Genomic DNA, 21028 nt, shown 5'->3' with positions numbered 1-21028 from the left:
AAGTCACCGACATAGCCCACCGGATTAGCAAGCTGAAGTGGCAATGGGCAGGCCACATTGCACGCAGAGAAGAGGGCCGATGGGGTCGAAAAGTGCTCGAGTGGAGACCACGGACTAGCAAGCGCAGCGTAGGACGTCCACCCACAAGATGGACAGACGATCTTGTTAAGGTCGCCGGAAGACGCTGGATGCGGGTCGCTTCCAACTGGCACGTATGGAGGTCCAAGGGGGAGGCCTATGTTCAGCAGTGGATGTCTTATGGCTGAGATGAAGATGATGATGAAACATTAGCAATTTGCTATTACTCAGTGATAGTGTTCTATAAAAGCAGCCGCACTGCTTTTTCTCAGCAAAAATGTTTCGTAAAAGTAGCCGAATTGCTTTTACTCGGCATTTTAAATGTGTAAGAGTGCAGTAAATGCTTTTATTCAACTAATATGTGCTAAAAACGATCTCAGGTAAGCGATTATATTTCAATTATTTGAGTAAGTTTGAGGCGTCATCGTCTTCACGTGTCTAATACTTAAGTGTTTTTTTACTAATGTCGTCCATGACATTTACTTTTACCGTAATTGTGTACATAACTTTTTACTGTCTGTAAGTACACGTAATACATAAAACCTAGTGCGAAAAATACTTTATTGATAAAACCAAAGTCACTGGTTCATATATATTCATGGGCCGGCTATTTTCTTAAATTTCAATAAAAAAGTATTAATTAAAATAAGTGAAAATTTGCTTACACGATCTAGTTTCTTTTATATCTCATTAATTCGACTATAAGTCGAGTAACTGCGTTTACTGCTACACTTATAGCACATGATGTCGCCATGTTTATGGATTTATAGTCCGGTGGCCGACTGCATGAAACCCTACCTGATAATAAAAAAATAGAAAAATCCTACTCTGTGGGGGTAGCTGACTTTTAGCAGCTTCAACTGCTCTTGGTCGGCCGTGGCTTAACTTGGCAAATTTTGCGCAAATGGCAAAAAAGTGGTACAAATATTCATCAAATAAACAAAAGTAGTCAGCTACATCCAGTGTTGGCAGGTTCCTGTGTCTGGCCGTATTTGTGGTACCACGTGACAGCTACAATTTACCTAATCGAAAAATAGAATGTCACTTGTATGTTAGGATAGTTGCCATTGACTACAAAACCTGGCTAAGGCTAAGGTGAGGCCGACCAAGACATACGTCAACAAATTTAATGTAGCTATTACAATCAGTTTTTTTATTCTATTTTTCGATGAGGTAAATTGTAGCTGTCACGTGGTACCACAAATTCGGTCGGACACAGGAACCTGCCAACACAGGATGTAGCTGACCACTTTTGTTTTGCTGTCCTCAAAGGCAGCTATCCTACAATGCAAGTTTCATTCTATTATTCGATGAGGGTTTTTTTGATGAATTTTTGTGCCACTGCCCACTATTTTTGGCATTTGCGCAAAATTTGCCAAATTAAGCCGCGGCCGATCAAGAGCAGTTGATGCTACTAAAAGTCAGCTACCCCTACAGAGTAGGATTTTTCTATTTTTTTATCAGGTAGGGTTTCATGCAGTTGCCCATCGGGCTATATTGAAACGACAACATGGCTGACTTGTGCTGTTAATGTAGTCCAAAACTCTTTAAAAGTACTCTAAGCTGAATAAATCTTGAATAAAACCTGTAAATACACTTCAGCTCCTATAACAGCGGTTTGAACCCCATTACCCGAATTATGATATAAGCGCGCTGTTACAGCAGCATTGTTGCCAAATGGTTATTGGATTGCTTTTACTAGGCTTTTATAACAACAGAGAAGAGAGTTGAGTAACAGTTGTATTAAAGCGCCTTATTCAGACAATTAGCTATTCTATAACTGTTATATGATTTTTATAGAACAATTATGCTGAATAAAATTGATTTAGTAGCGCTAACTCAGCATTTATTAAAAGGTGGAAGAAAAGTACTAAAACATAGTGCTGTAAACGTTTATACGACATGATTATAGCACAAGTTAGCGAAAATTGCTAAATAGTCGAGTTAACCGCTATTATACGATATATTGGTGTTTCAACAACCGTAACTCGGCTGTTATACGATTACAGGCTGAGTAAATCAATTCTTATACGACTATTTTGCTAGTTGGGAAGGTAAGATCACTAACCGTCACTGAACTGCTTGCTACGTACTAGGCAGTCAGAATCGTGAGGAGAAATAAAATTTCGACTACCACATGCCAAAAAAATCCAGCATAAAGATATGAACCTCGAGATATATGGTAAATTTGCGTAGCCGGAGATCACACTTAAAATGGCCATTCGATACGGAGCACTGCTCGAACCTCTGTTATTTCATCCCCTTCTCTCATTAAGAGGAAATGCTGAGTGGGAAGGGCGCAATAGTATTTTACTGAACTTACTTTTGTTGTCTAAAGTATAATAATGTCTCTTTCCTTTTCAGTAGGATATAAAAAGGATGGATAACTTTGATCGAATTCACGTTTAGTAGTTTTTTGGATATTGAGGGTAAAATATGAGTAACAGAGACGAAAACTTGCATAAGTATACTAAAATTGAAATCAATAGACAAAGGACAAAATATTAAATACAGTTTTTTTTCAGATAAGATAAAGGGAAAAAAAATGTCTTGCAAAAAATATTCAAATTCTGAAAAAGTTTGTATTGCCGACTGTAGGTACTTTTGTTTTTACCTATTCAGCGTATTCTCATTCTGATAGGTTAACCGTCTTATACAGGGTGACCTTAGCCATTGGACAAACCCTGAAATCCCACGTAGGGTTACTTCTCAGAAATGTTCTAACGGTAATATTTTTTTAATTAGAACAAAAGATAAAAAAAATTCAACGAAAAGTTATTTCCAATAATCGACAACAAAAAGAAACATACTGTATTAATCATTGGCAGTGCATTTGACAATTTGTTTGACATTTGTCAAAAGTCAGAATCTTATTAATGTCATAAATAAAAAAGATAATCAAAACGGTCGAAGAAGGTTTCATACTATTTATTACCTCAGGAGCTACTTACACATACAGGTTGCTCCAAAGTAAAAAAATCGTAATTTGTTAATTTCTTCGTAACCGCTACACCGATTGTTATGATACTTTGTATACTAATTCTAAATACCCTAATGCATATGTACATTTCGGCTTTGTCCAATGGCTAGGGACAACCTGTATAATTACCTACTTAATTACATTCCAAAGCCGTATTGTCACTTCAAAAGAGCTTCAAAACTGAAGGGAGATACGACTTTTCGGAATAGCACAGTTGCCTACCTACACAACGAATTTTCCATTGTAACACAGTACAAGAACAGTAGGGAATCTTCATAGAAATGTGCCGCTGCCGGCTTCAATGTGTGCGTGCGCGCCGGGCGCCGTATACGTACGCGCTGCCACGCACACATTAGCAAAATATACGGGGGAATACGGTGGCGGCAGTGTGGGCCGTACCTACCGCGACCGCGACTGTGATCGCGCGCATTAGAGTACGCTGCACGCCCGCTCGCATTATTTATTATGTTTGTGGCGCTTTGTTAAAAACCATGTGTTGATTACCATAAGCACTGTGAATTTTCAAAAGTTTACGTCGATGTTAATCAACGTTCTTGCAGTTTAAGTGCAGAAACTAGGTACATTAAGTAATTACAGAAATTATGGTACAGATCGAAATTTACTCATGGATGGAGCAGGTGTTTCGCAAAGCGTTTGAAAAGGACCACATCAACATTAAAATCGGCACGTCAATTTACGAACAATCAAAAGACATAGAATTTACGATGACCTGCCCATGTGTCGTCAAGCTCACCATACTTGTTAACCTATCGAATGAGATGATGCCTTTACTGATACTGGTTAGCAATATGTAATCATACTACATACCTATATGAGGCCTGGACGTTAGTGAGATGACGATTCACTCATTGCTGGTGTCCTACTTTATTACCTGCATATAAAATAAGTTTCACCTGATTATCCACCTGGTTTCTTGAACCTCATAGTCGCCTCCAAACCTCCCCTTATAGCGACCCCATTCCTCACACTAAGTTTACCATAAGTTCATATTAGCCATCAACAATTCCCTCTGATCACTGTTCACTCTGAATACTGATACGTTGGTCACAATTTATAGGAGACACATCATTAATCTAAGAACACCATGAGAAAGTCGTTGAATTGATACAAAAGCATGATTCTCTCTCTCCGTCGATTTGTGCGCACATAACCTCCTTTTCTTACTATCGTTCGGCGTCTACCCTCTTGTCTTTTCCTAAAAAATCACAATAACCTAGAAGCGGTTATTTAACTTAAACGTGACTGCAAGCGCCATCTACTCCATGACGCTGGCAACTATTAGCCGATTCGCGATGTTCGCGACACCATGCTTCCCTAAAACCTTTTTACTAAAGTTATACGTAAGGATGAGAATTTACTTACTTTACTTTAACCGCTAACAATAAAGCGTTCCGAACATGCAGAAACCGGAGGAATTTTTTTTTCTATGTCGAATTTATAATTTTTTTATTAAAAAGCGTTTTATTTATACCGTATTTATGAATTGATAGAACATTTCATTATATTATATAAATAGAAACCTAGTGCTACTCATAATACTCAAATAATATTTAACTAAAAATAAAAGTGACAACCCTAAGCGCCAACGCAAGAGTAGGCAAATAACTTGCCGAGCGGCCTTAGATTCACTACTGTTCTTAGTGTACTGTGATTGTAATTCCATTCCAACCTTTTTACCTTCACAATAACGTTCATTACGTTTGCTCGACGTCACAGGCCCCTATTTCACCACGGTGACAGGTGCGACAATTCGACAAATGTCACTGTTGCTGACGTCACAGGCATCCATGGGCTACGGTTTCCGCTTACCATCGGGCAGGCCGTGTTCCTGTTTGCCACCCTCATTGTATTATTTAAAAAAACTTTATTATATCGGCAAAAAATAGGTATTTCTCTTGCGAAGTTTATGATGATGATGATGACAATTGTCATAAGATTTAAAAGAACTTTCGGTAATTCTTGAAAGGAAATGAGTTCTGTGTCGGAATTTCGTGACAATTGTCGAGTTTCTTGTGACAATTGTCATTAGCTTCGCAAAATAAGTATTTATTTACTGGCGATATGATGGAGTTGGCGTCCGATGTAAGCGGTTACCGTAGGCTATGGAGGCCTGTGACGTCAGTAACAGTGATGTCGACAATTGTCGCACCTGTCACCGTGGTGAAATAGGGGCCAGGAAGCATTGACGGAAAGTAATCGAGGAAGTTTGTAACTGTTTATATTTTATGTGAGCCTGTGGGCGCAGCACGGTTCCATTTCTATCGTCTATCACTATGCGCGTCCCTTTCGCACTTACGTACTTGTTAGAACGTGACAGGCATGGTGACAAGGGATAAGAACGCGACCGTGCTAAGCCGCCTGGTGTAATGATCTTGCGCTGTGACCCGCCCCAGGGACGAATTATTATTTATTATAATGGGGTCACACAAGGGTTATTAAGTCCGACTCATGCTTGACTGCACATTTCTAATAGGTTTTCCTATCATAGTCTATAGGTAAAGAACTATTTTGTGTATTTTTTTCAAAATTTTAGACCCAGTAGTTTCGGAGATAAAAGAGGGGGAATGGTGATTTTTTGGCAATTTTTTTAAATAACTCCTAACCCATGTATTTTAAATTTATAAAAAAAAAATATTTGAAATTCTCAAAATGAGCTCTTTCATTTGATATATAACACGATATAGGTAGTTTGAAAAACTTTAATTTTTAACTTTCTCATTTATCCCCCAAAAGTGGCCCCCGTGTTTAAAATTCATCTGTTTACGTTACATGTCCATCTTTGGGTCACCAATTTACATATGTGTACCCAATTTCAACTTAATGAGTTCAGTAGTTTTTGAGAACAAAGGCTGTGACAGACGGACAGACAGACGCACAAGTAAGGGTTAATATAATATAAGGGTATAAGGGTTACGCTTTTTTCCTTTTGAGGTACGGAACCCTAAAAAAGGATATGTATAAACTGTATAAACAATTATTAGCTATCCCTACTCCCTACTAATATTTTGAATGCGGAAGTAACTCTTGTCTGTCTGTCTATCTTCACGCTTAAACTGCTAAACCGATTTAGATAAAATTGGCATAGATACAAAAAATCAGCCTGTATACTTTGAGTCCTGAGAAAGGACATAGGATATATTTTATGGAAGCGTGATATATATGATATCAATATGACTATTGTACGCACTCGCAAAGAGAAGCTATATAATAATTGACCGAAGCGTAGCGAAGGTCTACGTTTTGACTCGGGCATTTTGCTTTCGTATGTCCGTCCGGCTGCCGTCCGGATGTTCTCCTCTACAGGTCACAATTCTCAACCGATTCTCGTGAAATTTTGTGACCAGGCCCCAATTTCACCAGGGTGACAGGTGCGACAATTGTAAAACATCACTGTTGCTGACGTCACAGGCATCCATGGGCTACGGTTACCGCTTACAATCGGACGGGCCGTATGCCTGTTTGCCACCATCATTGAATTATTAAAAAAAACTTTATTATATCGGAAAAAAACAGATATTTCTCTTGCTAAGTTTATGACAATTGTCACAAGAAACACTACAATTGTAATGAAATTCCGACATACAACTCATATCCTGTCAAGATTCACCGACAATTCTACAAATATGTCGACTAGAAAAAATAATTCTTGTTTCACAACATAATTGTAATACATACAATTGTAGCAAAATGCCTGTCATGTTTGTAAGTACTTCTATAGAAAATATTTTATAAAATTGTAATATGTCATCTGTCGCTTGAAAATTGTCGCTCGACATATGTCACTGACAATTGTAGCCGTGGTAAAATTGAAGGATTCTATGATTAAATAAAATTTTTATGTCAATCCAGTTTTTGGAAATTTTTCACTATTGCGGCGTCGTGATACCTCGCGCCTAAACAAATAGTCGTATCGATATCATAAGAGATTTTTCTTTTTGAGATATGTTTATAGATTAAATGGCCAAAAATTCAGAATATTTAATTCGGTGGTTTTGGAGGTATTGAGATATTTAATTTTGGCTACAAATATAATGACCACCAAAAAATACTTTGGTACCCTAAATAAAAAAATCATGCTTACCAAAAAAAAATACTGAACACCAAAAAAATAAGGCCTAAAAATACAAAAGTACCACCATTTTAATTACGACTGTACTTCAAATTGTATTCAAATACCAAATATATTGAATGATCACCAAAAATCATTAATGATCACCAAATCTTGAAGACCAAATTAATGCCATATTTTCACCTAAATAAACCACTATTATTACCAAAAAATGTATACATATTACCAAATAAAGTAAACTGATGCCAAAATTACTAGTCCCTCCCGCTCAACCCCCCGTAGCCCGCACCGCATACCTAGTATACCTACCTTGTTAGCGACGCTACGACAAGACGCGTATAATTATAAATTAGATTAAGATCAAATTCGATTAAGACTGTATTCTCAATAAAGATTTATTTGATAGGTAGGGAAAACCGCGATTAGATTGTCAGTAGTCATAAGTATTCAAAATATCCATTATTTAACTCGTAGGTTCGTAATAAGTTTTAGGTCACCCAGTAAGTAAGGAAAAAACATGGTTAAACCTATTTCCCAATTCCCAAGTAATCACTATAAACTTGGTAAAATAATGTAGGCTCTGTCATTGGTTAACCAAAGAAAGGCGGATCAAGACAAGGAAGTCACAATATGAAAGGGACAGACTGACCGCTTCTCATTGGTCGGCCAAATTCGAGCTCAGCGCTCCGATACAGCGTAATTTTCACTTAGAAACATACACGTTTCATTAATTAATTCGTAACCTGTTAAAATTACATCATAACAATATTTGTAGATATTATAGGTCGTAAGCCTAGTCACCTAGTTAGATAAGAATCATAAGGCAGTCACAGGTAGACAAAGGCCTGCGAGTCGGCAAAAGGGCCATAAACCATCCATTGTATTCATTTCGGCCGCTTTCCTATCTATTGTAAGCCAAGTCGTAAGGACCAGTGAACTTGTTATCGTTTGTTTTTAGAACTAATGAACGTAGTTAACTATTTGTAATAGTTTTAAGTTAGTAATTAATCGGATGTATGTAATATGAGTCGCAGAACGATAGCGGGATAATGAAAATTCACCCGAAAATGACCGTATGACGTAATCGACCAATCATAGGCCGATTAATTCCGCGAATTAAGACATGATTTTATCTCCCTATCGTAGGTGACTCTCTTTCTTGATTTTTCGTATAAAAGTAAGACGGAACCGCTTCGGATCGTACAGTACACCAGGAGCAGCCGAAAAGGAAAAACCAAAAGGAAGAAAACCAAAGGAAGAAAACCAAGGAAGACCTGAGGGATCCGAAGCTGTACCGCCTAATCATTGTAGGAGTATTTTTATATTTGTACCGCGTAATAAAAGTCAGTTTTTTAAATCGTGTAGTTTATTCCTTTTCGCGAGGCGGTTGAAGATATTCGTCGAGGGCTTCGCACATGGGCATCTAGTAGGCTGGGGCGACTGCGGTTTCGAGCGAGGCGCCAGTAGACCAGTTACCTTCTCCAACTGCTATCGTCGGCTATATTGGGCGTTGAGAGTTCAATATACCTAACCTAATCTACTTTTCTAGTAGCATTTCGTTATGCTACTAGAAAAGTAAGTTACACTGCTATCAGTTAAGTGGGTTAGGTTAGGTTAGCACTGCGACCCTTACAGAAACGAAATGGTACTAGAAAAGTAGGTTAGGTTTAGTTTCAACTGCTACCCATACAGATACGAAACGCTACTAGAAAAGTGGGTTAGGTTAGGTTTGAACTGCGACCCTTACAGAAAAGAAATGCTACTAGAAAAGTGGGTTAGGTTAGGTTTGAACTGCGACCCATACAGAAACGAAATGCTACTAGAAAAGTGGGTTAGGTTAGGTTTGAACTGCGACCCTTGCAGAAAAGAAATGCTACTAGAAAAGTGGGTTAGGTTAGGTTTGAACTGCGACCCTTACAGAAACAAAATGCTACTAGAAAAGTGGGTTAAGTTAGGTTAGAACTGCGACTGTTACAGAAATAAAATGCTACTTGAAAAAGGTGACGAAGTGGATTAATTAATTTAATAGGATAACGATATATTAAATATTTCCACATTTTTAATTAAAATGTGGTTACAATTTTTGTGATCATTTACTATTTTTGCGTTTACAATGATTATTTTGGAGTCATTTGCTTTAGTAGGATATATAGCAAGATTTAAAAATTTGGTTATCATTTTACATTAAAATGGAGTTCTAATTTTGGTGGTCATTTACTATTTTTGGGTTTACAATGATTATTTTGGTGTCATTTTCTTTAATAGGATAGCAAGATGTAAAAATTTGGTTATCATTTCACATTAAAATGGGGTTTGAAATTTGGTAATCATGAACTATTTTTGGGTTAATAATGATTAGTTTGGTGTCATTTCCTTTAAAAGGATAGTAAAATGTAATAAAATTGGTAATCATTTCACATTAAAATGGTGTTATAATTTTGGTGATCATTCATGATTTTAGGGTGGTAAAATAGATTTTTTTGGTATTAAATTTTACTAAATCTGGTGATCAGTTAAATAGCAGCCTTTAATTTTAACTAATTTTAATTTGAGAATGAGTAGATAAATTTCGTCAGTTTATCTAAGAACTATTTGGCTCAGTTTGTAAACGCAAAAAAAAGTTCGCTTTTTTTGTTTGCACAGAGAGTCTGGGTTCGATCCCCAGTATTTGTATGCTGGGATATATCTTTTTTTATTTGTTTACACTTTAATTTCGTATTGTTTTTTTTTTAATTTACTATATTTAAAGCTCTCAGCACCATGTAATTTAAAGCTCTGCTCGCGAGGTCTACAGCTCACAGAGCCACTAGTAATATTTTACAATGTAGAACGACTGAACGACCGATAATAAATAAATTCGTTTCATAAACATTGACACATGACTCTTTATAATGTATGCAAGCCTGGTAGCCAGGGCTGATTTTTTTTTAGGAGAAATCTGCCTGAACCTCGCGATTTGTGTTGACGCCAGCGCCATCTTTTGGGAGTATCCTGCGTTACACAGAAGTTCTGTCACTTCTGTCAGGTAAAATAAGTTCCTACGTCTTGTGTCGAGTAGTCATTAGTGCCTACTGCCTAACGCCAGATGTCTATGATCCAACGTTTTTATGTCAAGGGTGTCGTTATTATTTTACTCTTAAAAATGACAAAAATTAATGTAATTAAGTATTATGCTATGGAAATAGCTACAGCTATAGTCACTATTATGTAATAACGGCTTACAGTAACCATGGGTGTAGAATGCGTTCATATGCTACGATGTCCACTTACCAGCTAGTCGATGTCATAACGTCGTAAAAAGTACACAAGTATGAATTCATTTCTTGTGTGAAATAATCGCACAGGTTATGCAACGCATTTTGTTCTAATCGAATATCAACCCTGTTACATTGAAATTAGGTTTCAAACGCAACTCGCAAAACAACTACCAACCCTTTCACGTTTCTGAACTCCGGGTACAGCGTGTCGGTAAGAGTCGACGTCGGCAATCGGGCGTGTAGCGTAGGTACCCGACCCCACCCATTTTATACAGAATAGAGACGAATCACTTTAGTAGTAAAGCCTGACCTGATATATGATCATTGTCAAGAGGGCGCTGTTATTTTCATGTATAGGGTGACAGTTCAGTATAGTATGAAAAAAATAGTTCCAGTGAAATTCCGCAACATGGCGCGTGATCAAATATTACTGGTCAGGCTTTAAGTACCTACACATTTGACTCCAAAAAACAGTCCACATGACTGACACTTATCTGACACGTATTACGGCTCGGCCACGACTTTGCGCGACTGCCAGCGGCGGCGGTAACCATAGTCGTAATAAATAAAAGGTCCGCTAGCTATGTCTCGCTCCAACCTATGGTTGCCGCCGCCACTGCCGCCAATCGCGCAAAGTCGTGGCCGAGCCGTCAGTACAGTTATCCGTTCTCCAAAAATATACCCCGACCGCAGCTCTGAATATTTCCCAATACACAATTTCCAGCTATTAAAAAAAAAGTTCGTATTTTCTCGGAAACGTTCGTATTTGTCATGTTACTTCAGTCAACCTTAGTTCTTTTTGTACCGAGACTGACTGAAATAGCAAGACACCTTCGTACATTTCTGTGAAAATACGAAGGAAAACAATTATGCACTCCATTTGTACAATATTTGCCGTGATCAAGCTGCGCGCAGTACAGTTGAGTCGACCTAAGCTAAGCGTACCTTCATCCGAGAAAGCTTCGGCTTCAGAGAACTGCTTGATGATGAGGTCCAGCGTGCGCCGGGTGACCTTAATGAGGACGTCCACCACCTTGCGGCTGTAGTATCGACGCATTTCGTTCAATGCGTTCTTCACCATTTCCTGGAATCAGAACAGACTGTTGTTAAAAAAAACTGATCGATTCTAATGAGGTTGGCAGCTGTCAAAGGTTTGTATGTTTGTACCTTGCCATCTATAGATGGCGCCAGCATAGATTTTACCAATGTCTATTTAGTTTTGTTCTGCTGGCGGTGGGGGCTCTCGAAGCACTCCCACACTACAGACCAGTCCTGTTGTCTGTATGTGGACTCGTTGGATCCTTACTTGCATGCTCTTGGAGAGACCTCCAGCCGGCATGGACAGCAGGCGGTGGGGGCTCTCGAAGCACTCCCATACTGCAGACCAGTCCTGTTGTCTGTATGTGGACTCGTTGTTGCCTTACTTGCATGCTCTTGGAGAGACCTCCAGCCGGCATGGACAGCAGGCGGTGGGGGCTCTCGAAGCACTCCCATACTGCAGACCAGTCCTGTTGTCTGTATGTGGACTCGTTGTTGCCTTACTTGCATGCTCTTGGAGAGACCTCCAGCCGGCATGGACAGCAGGCGGTGGGGGCTCTCGAAGCACTCCCATACTGCAGACCAGTCTTGCTGTCCGCTGGATGTAGACTCGTTGAGGGTGGACGCCTGACCGCTCCCGGCTTGGACTTCATCTGATAATGAAATTGACGATTTATCGAGGCACTTTTATCTTGGTAAATTTCTGCAGCGGTATCATGGTCGCGTTTTTATCACCTGTCATGTGACAAGCATGGTGACAAATGATAAAGAGCCGGCCATCTTAGCCCTTCTAAACGGATTATCGTGAAACCTTTCGGATTGTCTTGTCAAAAGCTTAAATTAAACAGTTCACCCATTATATTTGGCCACTCCCATTTTTTTTAGGTATGGATTTGGAGATTTTTTAAAGAACCAATAGTAGTTAATCACGCAGAGCGAGGAAAACAAATGAAGTGATTCCATTGGTTCTTAACAAGCATTAGATCGCTCATTAATGTGCTCGTAGCTACCTAGCTATAAGGTAAACCAGAACTTTGGGCGTATTGTCAAGAGGGCGCTCGTTTTGAATTTGGCTGCTATTTAACTGATCACCAGATTTAGTAAAATTTAATACCAAAAAAATCTATTTTACCACCCTAAAATCATGAATGATCACCAAAATTATAACACCAGTTTAATGTGAAATGATTACCAATTTTATTACATTTTACTATCCTTTTAAAGGAAATGACACCAAACTAATCATTATTAACCCAAAAACAGTCAATGATTACCAAATTTCAAACCCCATTTTAATGTGAAATGATAACCAAATTTTTACATCTTGCTATCCTATTAAAGAAAATGACACCAAAATAATCATTGTAAACCCAAAAATAGTAAATGACCACCAAAATTAGAACTCCATTTTAATGTAAAATGATAACCAAATTTTCAAATCTTGCTATCCTATTAAAGCAAATGGCTCCAAAATAATCATTGTAAACGCAAAAATAGTAAATGATCACAAAAATTGTAACCACATTTTAATTAAAAATGTGCAAATATTTAATATAACGTTATCCTATTAAATTAATTAATCCACTTCGTCACCTTTCTCTAATAGCATTTTATTTCTGTAACAGTCGCAGTTCAAACCTAACCTAACGCACTTTTCTAGTAGCATTTCTTTTCTGCAAGGGTCGCAGTTCAAACCTAACCTAACCCACTTTTCTAGTAGCATTTCGTTTCTGTATGGGTCGCAGTTCAAACCTAACCTAACCCACTTTTCTAGTAGCATTTCTTTTCTGTAAGGGTCGCAGTTCAAACCTAACCTAACCCACTTTTCTAGTAGCGTTTCGTATCTGTATGGGTAGCAGTTGAAACTTAACCTAACCTACTTTTCTAGTACCATTTCGTTTCTGTAAGGGTCGCAGTGCTAACCTAACCTAACCCACTTAACTGATAGCAGTTTAACTTACTTTTCTAGTAGCATAACGAAATGCTACTAGAAAAGTAGATTAGGTTAGGTAGGTATGCGGTGCGGGCTACGGGGGGTTGAGCGGGAGGGGCTAGTAATTTTGGCATCAGTTTACTTAATTTGGTAATATGTATACATTTTTTGGTAATCATAGTGGTTTATTTAGGTGAAAATATCGCATTAATTTGGTCTTCAAGATTTGGTGATCATTAATGATTTTTGGTGATCATTCAATATATTTGGTATTTGAATACAATTTGAAGTACAGTCGTAATTAAAGTGGTGGTACTTTTGTATTTTTAGGCCTTATTTATTTGGTGTTCAGTAATTTTTATTGGTAAGCATGATTTTTTTATTTAGGGTACCAAAGTATTTTTTGGTGGTCATTATATTTGTAGCCTTTGAATTTTATATAGCAACAATTTGTATAGTGGGGACAATGGAAATTGGCAGATGATTTTTGTTTTATTCCGACAACTTTAATAAGTGCGAAGTTTGATGTTTGGATATTTTTTCGGTTTTTACGCTATAAAATTCGTGAATTTTACGACGTATGACACATAAATCAAAATCATCCAAATCTATTTTCTTTTTTTGTTTTCTTTTTTTTTAGGTTTGGTCGTTTAATTCCGCCCTTACGCCCTTCGCTAGCAATCCGTGATACCGATGCATGCGATACACCTAATACACAAATCAAATTATTACAAGACATCAACCAAATCGTGACGACCTGACTATAGTGACATTTGTCCATAAGTTTGAAACTTACCCGTCAATTCAGGTGATAATACGCTAGGCGGGTTCTCTGTTCGTAGGCGCTTTTCGCTACAAAGCGGAAAACACGTGTTATCGGCTACACTCGTAGCGCGTAGCTCGCGCTGGCTGTGAGTGTGGTAATCGTAGACGTAGACGCCTCTACGCCGCGTGTAGCGATCTCGTAGCACAAAGCTGCACGCTCATGATTAGCGGTTCAAATTTAATTTACATGGACTAACATGTTCTAATAAATCGTTAAATATTCTTTTTTCACCATACAAGCTCGTAAATCTCTCTTTATTCTTCAAAAACTAATGAGAAAGTGGCATTTTATCAACAAGGGTGGCAAAGTTATTTGATGCAAATTTTGAAGCTTTGTCCCTGTATAACCCATAACTATTTTAGAATATTGCTATTTTAATTTGAACATGAATAAGATAAATTGGCCTGATGACAGTAACAAAGAATCATGGAAATAATGGTTTCAAAGAAACATATACGTAAATACGATTCTAAAAAATGGCCCAATCTCAGTATAAACATTAGGATTATTAATATATTCAATAAAATAAAACTGCAAAATTCTCTAATCGGCCATTTTGACTGAAACGCGAATCAGAATCGAGCTAAGAATTGACGTCATCAATGTATGACATATTTCTTAGAGCAACATAGACAACCTCATTGACTGTAATCCATTACGTCCTCACCAAAGAGTTTGGAAGTTCAAAAAAAAAATTATTTCGCCACTAAACATTTATTACGTCCAAAAAATATTATTACACGATATAAAGTAAATATTTATTTGTTATTATATAAATAAAACGCTAAATAATACGATATTTCACAAAAAAACTCGTTTAATTTTTTGGCTGAATGGAACTATCATTGCCATGTTGGCTGTCGTAACTAGAAAAAATTAAAAATTAAAAAGTAAACCCGGCGCTCGGTGATTTTCACTCAAAATTTACATGTATCTAAATAATTCATCTTAAATTGCAACCGTGTGAGAGTCTTTGTATAAAATGAGTTATTGTGAACAATTTTTGTAATGTATTTATCACCCCTAATCGTAATATATGGTGCTGAATTAACAATATCATTCGGATTCAAGGGAAATTCGTAACTGTAAGTATGTAAACAATGTCTACCACCATAATTTATGACGTCACAAATGGCGTGTGAGGCGTTTTCGCGCGAGGTTTAAACTAGCTATAATAAAATGCAATTATTTATGTTAAATCTTATGAGTATAGCTGAAATATTGTGTTTTTTGGAACCAATACAAGTGTACCGACAATATTAAAAGGGATTTCAAAATTTGTCATCAGGCCAATTGGCACTGATGGTTCTAATAATTTTAAAGTAAATATTACTTTGTATTGTACGCATCGTGATTGATGCTTTTGTAAAGACACACACACACACACACACACACACACACACACACGAAACATTAATATTGATTCAAACCGATAGCAAGTGTTGCACCGCCTACCTCCCTACATTGAACATTTGAAAGAGAAGCAATATATTTGCATTGAAAGTGCAAATATATAGCCGTCTTGCTTACACCCATAAATCAATCACTGTAGATTTACGGGACCTAGGTCTCTTACTAGAATGTCTTCTAAGAACTTCATCGAGCCAAATTGTACCTTGCTGGCATAGTTTAAAGTTTATATTTGTGGTATCAATGAAATTTTAGATGTGTGCTATAGATAACATTGTGCTTTTCGATCATTATGCAGTCCTAGTAGAATTTTCTCTTACGAGACATCAATATGGAACAAATCGCCAGTTGCTATTTTTAGACCTTTTATAAACTTCTCAAATCTAAGTAAAGCCCGTATGAATGACGTGAATTGACCCTTATACCGGGTGTGGCCTGTAATATGAGAGAAAAATTAAATAGTAGTAAGTAGGCTGTACTCCTCATACTGACCAACATTTGTTCAGCGACTTTTAAAAATAACTTGTGGTTTGATTTTTAATACACTTTAAAGTTTATTCTAAGACGCAATGTATGCACTCTGTAAATGTAATGTAATGTTTCTCGAGATGAGAAGCTACCCCGCGCCGAAAAAGGATTCACGCAGGCGTCGAAGGAGAGGCGACCGCGCAAGGCGCCTCGCAAGAGCCAGTGTGGCACCGCGGAGCCAGATATTGCATCTGGACTGAGGGCTGCCACGCCGAATACGGCGCTATACGTATCGCGCCTGCATATTTCCGCCACGGCAGACGATGTGGTGGAATATCTTCGCAAGAAGACCCGTTACGAGTTGAAAGTGTTCCAGCTGCGATCGCGACATTACGTGCACTTCAGCTCGTTTGTGGTGCGCGTGCCGCGGCCGCTGCTGGAAGCCAATCGCGAGCACGGACTTCTGGCCGAAGGGTGTGATATTTCGGCGATTCCGTGGGAATCTACCGAATCCTACACCAGAGCAAGTGACGCCGCAACAGAAGACTGCGTCACGAAAATGATTTTTTAGTATTTAAGATTGTTATTATTGTATATACATATATGTTAGTTTGTAAGGTATGGGCCTTAGTAGCCTGAAAATAAATGATTTTCATTTTCATTTCATTTCATTTCATTGCGAATTTTGTTATGTTTAAGGCGTGACAAGCAACGTCAATCACAATGATATGGCGTGGCGTATTTATTTTGTATGAAAAATAGGGAGTCTAAATACTTCATAATTTTTAAAAGTTGTTGAACAAAAGTGTCACCGTTTGAAGAGTACAATCTATGTTTTAATTATTTGCTCGTGTTACAGGCCACACTGTGTATATGACGGTGTACTTTCGTTTGGGCCAAATACCTTTTGCCAAATTTCACTTCCCAACAAACTTATCGCAATAGTTTCATTTCCCAAAGGAACCTTTAGCAAAGTTACACTTCGCATATAATTTATTTGGTCAAATTAATCACTTGGCATGATTTTACTTTGTCAAATGTTGTTAGGACAAAAAATTATTTAGCAAACGATTTTTATTGGCTAATATTATATTCCAAAAAAGCCGTTAAGTGGGTTAGGTTAGGTTAAAACTGCGAGCCTTACAGAAACGAAATGCTACTAGAAAAGTGGGTTTGTTTAGGTTCGAACTGCGATCCTCACAGAACCGAACTGCTATCAGAGAAGTGGATTAGGTTAGGCTAGAACTAAGACCCTTACAGAAACGAAATGCTACTAGAAAAGTGGGTGGTTTTACCTCCTTTTCTACATAGTGCACCATCTACAATAATCGTTTTTTTTTTCTTAAAAATTATAATGTTTATGGTTCAACTAATCACATCCGTAGGTATGCGTAAAACATAACCAAAATGATAAAAATACCAAGGTCGGGATTAAGTATTTCAAATAAAACAAAAATAAAAATATCTATTGGTATGTAAATTGTATGCCATGCAATGTTATGCTTATTTGACTAAATAATACTTGGTAAAATGAAACTTGTCCAAGTAATTATTTGCTAAACAATAACTTGCCAAAAAAGACTATTGCTAACTGAAAAATTGCGATAAGTTGTTTTGCCAAACATTTTTTTGGGAAATGATAATTTGGGAAACATAGTTTGGGATGTGATACTTTGGGAAACGTTTTTGGCCCATTCGTTAGTAAACCGTATATGACACAGGCTATCAGTTAAGTTAAATGGTAGATCTTATAGCTCCGTATATGGGTCAATTTATAACTGTCAAAATTAACTTTTTATTATACAGGCTATGAGGCTACAGCGACTAGGGGCCCACTGATTAACAGTCCGCCTGACGGTATCGGCCTGTCAGTAGTTCGGAACTGTCAAAATTTTATTCTAACTGACAGGCCGATACCGTCCGGCGGACTGTTAAAATCAGTGGGCCCCTTAAGCGTTGAGAAACTTGAAATCTGGTTTGATTTTGACGGACTTGAACTGATGGGCTGCTTTCTGGATCAACCTATCGATGCTAGTATGTACATTGTATAATGCCAGTTAAGGCAAATTTATGTACTAAAGGCGAATTTTGGGTACGTATTTTTATCAATCCTTATTTTTAATGAACAGCAATATTGATGAACCTTCCCACTACGGCTGGTCACCGAGGGAAGTACAGACCAAAACCCTCCAATAAAATATAGTAAAAATATAAAAACAATGGAAGTTATTGGAGGAGGCCTTTGCCAACAGGCACACTGAATTGAGAGATTACTTATACTATAAGTATTATAGAAGTATTATATTTCTATAAGTCTTATAGAAATAGAAGCCAGCAACCAACATTCATTAAATTCTCTCACCCAGAATAAGGGACTATATAAATAAATAAATAAAATATTGATAACGGTTGCAGCAACGGCAGAAATATTGTTTCTTACCATCAGCGATGAGGAACTCGAAATCCGGGTTGATCTCGACGGACTTGAACTGGTGGGCCGCCTTCTTGATCAGGTCCAGAACTTCCTCGACCGCCTCCTCCACCATGAGACTCTTGAGGTTGACGCTTACTTGCATGTTCTTGGAGACCACCAGCCGGCATGGACAGCATGCGGTGGGGGCTCACCCCCACAAGTCCCACACAACCAGCCCTGCTCGCAACCTGCCCTGCTCGCTTGATAACTCGTTGGATCCTTAATTGCAAGCTCTTAATAAGGAGACCTCCAAGAGTTTGCAAGTATGAATCCAAAAGGAAGGAACCAGCATTGACATTGGACACCAATCGATGGACACTTCTAAAGCAAAACTTGCCAGTCGCTTAAGTGAGGCGTAAGATTGAAACTCCACTGCTTTCTACGCGGTCTACAAAGACGCGTTGGACGGAAACCAGTGGAAGCAGACCATCCGCTCCAAATGCAACCCTGATACTGACCACGATATTCAGACATGAGGGCCCGACCAGAGAGAGAGAGAGAGTGAGAGAGAAGATTGAAACATATCACCGACTCTAAACGCTTTTGTTATGCTGCAAACTTTTTTCCTACAAAAAATTCTTCTTTTTTGGTGAGCTTAAAATGAGCTGGTGTGGTGAGAATATTTCTTCAAACTGTTATGGAGCAATTTTGGATTCTAGATATACGTGTTCTCTTACCATCAGCGATGAGGAACTCGAAATCCGGGTTAATCTCGACGGACTTGAACTGGTGAGCCGCCTTCTTGATCAGGTCCAAGACTTCCTCGACCGCCTCCTCCACCATGAGGCTCTTACGGTTCAGTTCCACGCATGCGTTGCTACGAAAGGAATAAAATAAAATAGTTACTTGACTTTACCATGAGTCCACATGTTTGGTCATTAATGCTGTTTAAGGTGTAATATTGATAGCTTATTATGCAGTGACCTAACGCGGACGAGTGCAGCTAATGATGAATTAATTAGGTAGTCTTGAAACGCGTTCAACTCCATCATGGCTATTTGTAAAGTTCAGCTATTACTTTACTAAAAGAAAAGCAACTACGGAACAATGTTATGCTCTACGAGCACACTTTAGACATTGTCGTAAACATCATAAAGCTGTAAACCATTTTTTTAAAGAAAAAAATATTTACCGACAGCCCGTCTCCACGTTTTCTATAAATTCGTCAACTGTCCATGGTGTTTCTTCTGCAAAAAAGGCTTCCTGTTGTGATATTGATATTACTTATTCAACAAACAATCTTAGAAGCGAGACATGTGACAAACAGTCAATTGGCAAGTTTATCTATTCAGTAGTGACATTTTACTGACAGAAAAAGATTTTGGGACACTATTTTTATTGTTGACTCTACTTCTTCTCATTTGCATGTCTATCTTCTTCTCGAAACCTTTCTAATGAGCCTTAAACTCGATGTGTTTGTGTTTTTCCATCGAAGAGTTCCTTTGGTTACCTTCCGACTGCTTCATCAGATCAGCTCAGTGTTAGCATATTATTGTAATATCTTCGGAATTACGGAAGTAATCCAAATTTGTACTGAACACTGAACCCTATACTTGCTAAATAAAAGGGCATTGTAATAGCAGAGCTTACCGGGTAAATTAATCAGAGTAACCTCTTGCATACCAGACAGCACATATATAATCCGATTCGTGTATATATCATGTACTCTAGTGACCAGTACATCAAAGCCTTTGATAGCAGCGTTGGCTCTGTCTATGAACTCTTCCCAGTCCTCGCTAGTCCATGATACGGAACGCAGCCCGGGGAGCAGGAGGGAAGATAGGCGGACCACTTGAGGTAGAAAGAGAGGGCGCACTTCGAGTTTCACTCGGCGTACGGTGCGGAGATAGTCTTCAAGGAGGAACTGAGGAAAATTAAAATAGATATAGAATAGAATAGAAATAATTTATAAGCTCAAACACAGAAAAAAAAATTATACAATACAGAAAAATATAGGAGAAAGAGCCACGAAATGGTCTCATGTCAGCACGAGATGATGATGACGACGATGAGACCATCGACTTACCTCCAGAGAATCATTGACCAGGGTAACGTAATTCTTCTTAGCGTACAGCGAGTGGCAGACAATAGACATTTCTAACGTCCATCTTCACCAAGCAGTCAGACTTCCTGATGTGTAACCTGACAGTGCTGTTGACGCTGATGCGGCCAGCGCCATACATCTTCAGTATCAGGTCCTAACCAAATTTTGTATATCATTGACTTACCTCCAAAGAACCATTGACCAGGGTAAAGTACCTAATTCTTCTTAGCGTACAGCGAGTGGCAGACAATAGGCAGTTCCACGTCCATCTTCACCAAGCAGTCAGACTTCCTGATGTGTAACCTGACAGTGCTGTTGACGCTGATGCGGCCAGCGCCATACATCTTCAGTATAAGGTCCTAACCAAATTTTGTATATCATTGACTTACCTCCAAAGAACCATTGACCAGGGTAAAGTACCTAATTCTTCT

At 38.2% G+C, this 21028-nt stretch overlaps 1 protein-coding gene and 1 long non-coding RNA gene across 2 annotated transcripts in view; one reads left to right on the top strand and one right to left on the bottom strand.

Annotated features, from left to right (window-relative positions):
- LOC134804157 (uncharacterized) overlaps positions 1–21028 on the top strand; it is a 460972-nt gene that overhangs the window by 102689 nt on the left and 337255 nt on the right. The gene's annotated exons all lie outside the window — the stretch shown is intronic.
- The window catches only part of LOC134805146 (dynein axonemal heavy chain 5-like), a 30207-nt gene continuing 27026 nt past the window's right edge, over positions 17848–21028 (bottom strand). The window contains exons 11-15 of the mRNA XM_063778448.1: positions 20144–20417; positions 19686–19740; positions 19231–19370; positions 18521–18700; positions 17848–17858 (exon numbers count right to left, since the gene is read on the bottom strand). Coding sequence (XP_063634518.1) covers positions 17848–17858; positions 18521–18700; positions 19231–19370; positions 19686–19740; positions 20144–20417 — 660 coding nt within the window. The remainder of the gene's footprint in view (positions 17859–18520; positions 18701–19230; positions 19371–19685; positions 19741–20143; positions 20418–21028) is intronic.

This window comes from Cydia splendana, chromosome Z, assembly GCF_910591565.1.
Source record: "Cydia splendana chromosome Z, ilCydSple1.2, whole genome shotgun sequence".
NCBI classification, from domain to species: domain Eukaryota; kingdom Metazoa; phylum Arthropoda; class Insecta; order Lepidoptera; family Tortricidae; genus Cydia; species Cydia splendana.
Note: the sequence above shows the minus strand (reverse complement) of the source record. Positions and strands in the feature narration are given on the sequence as shown.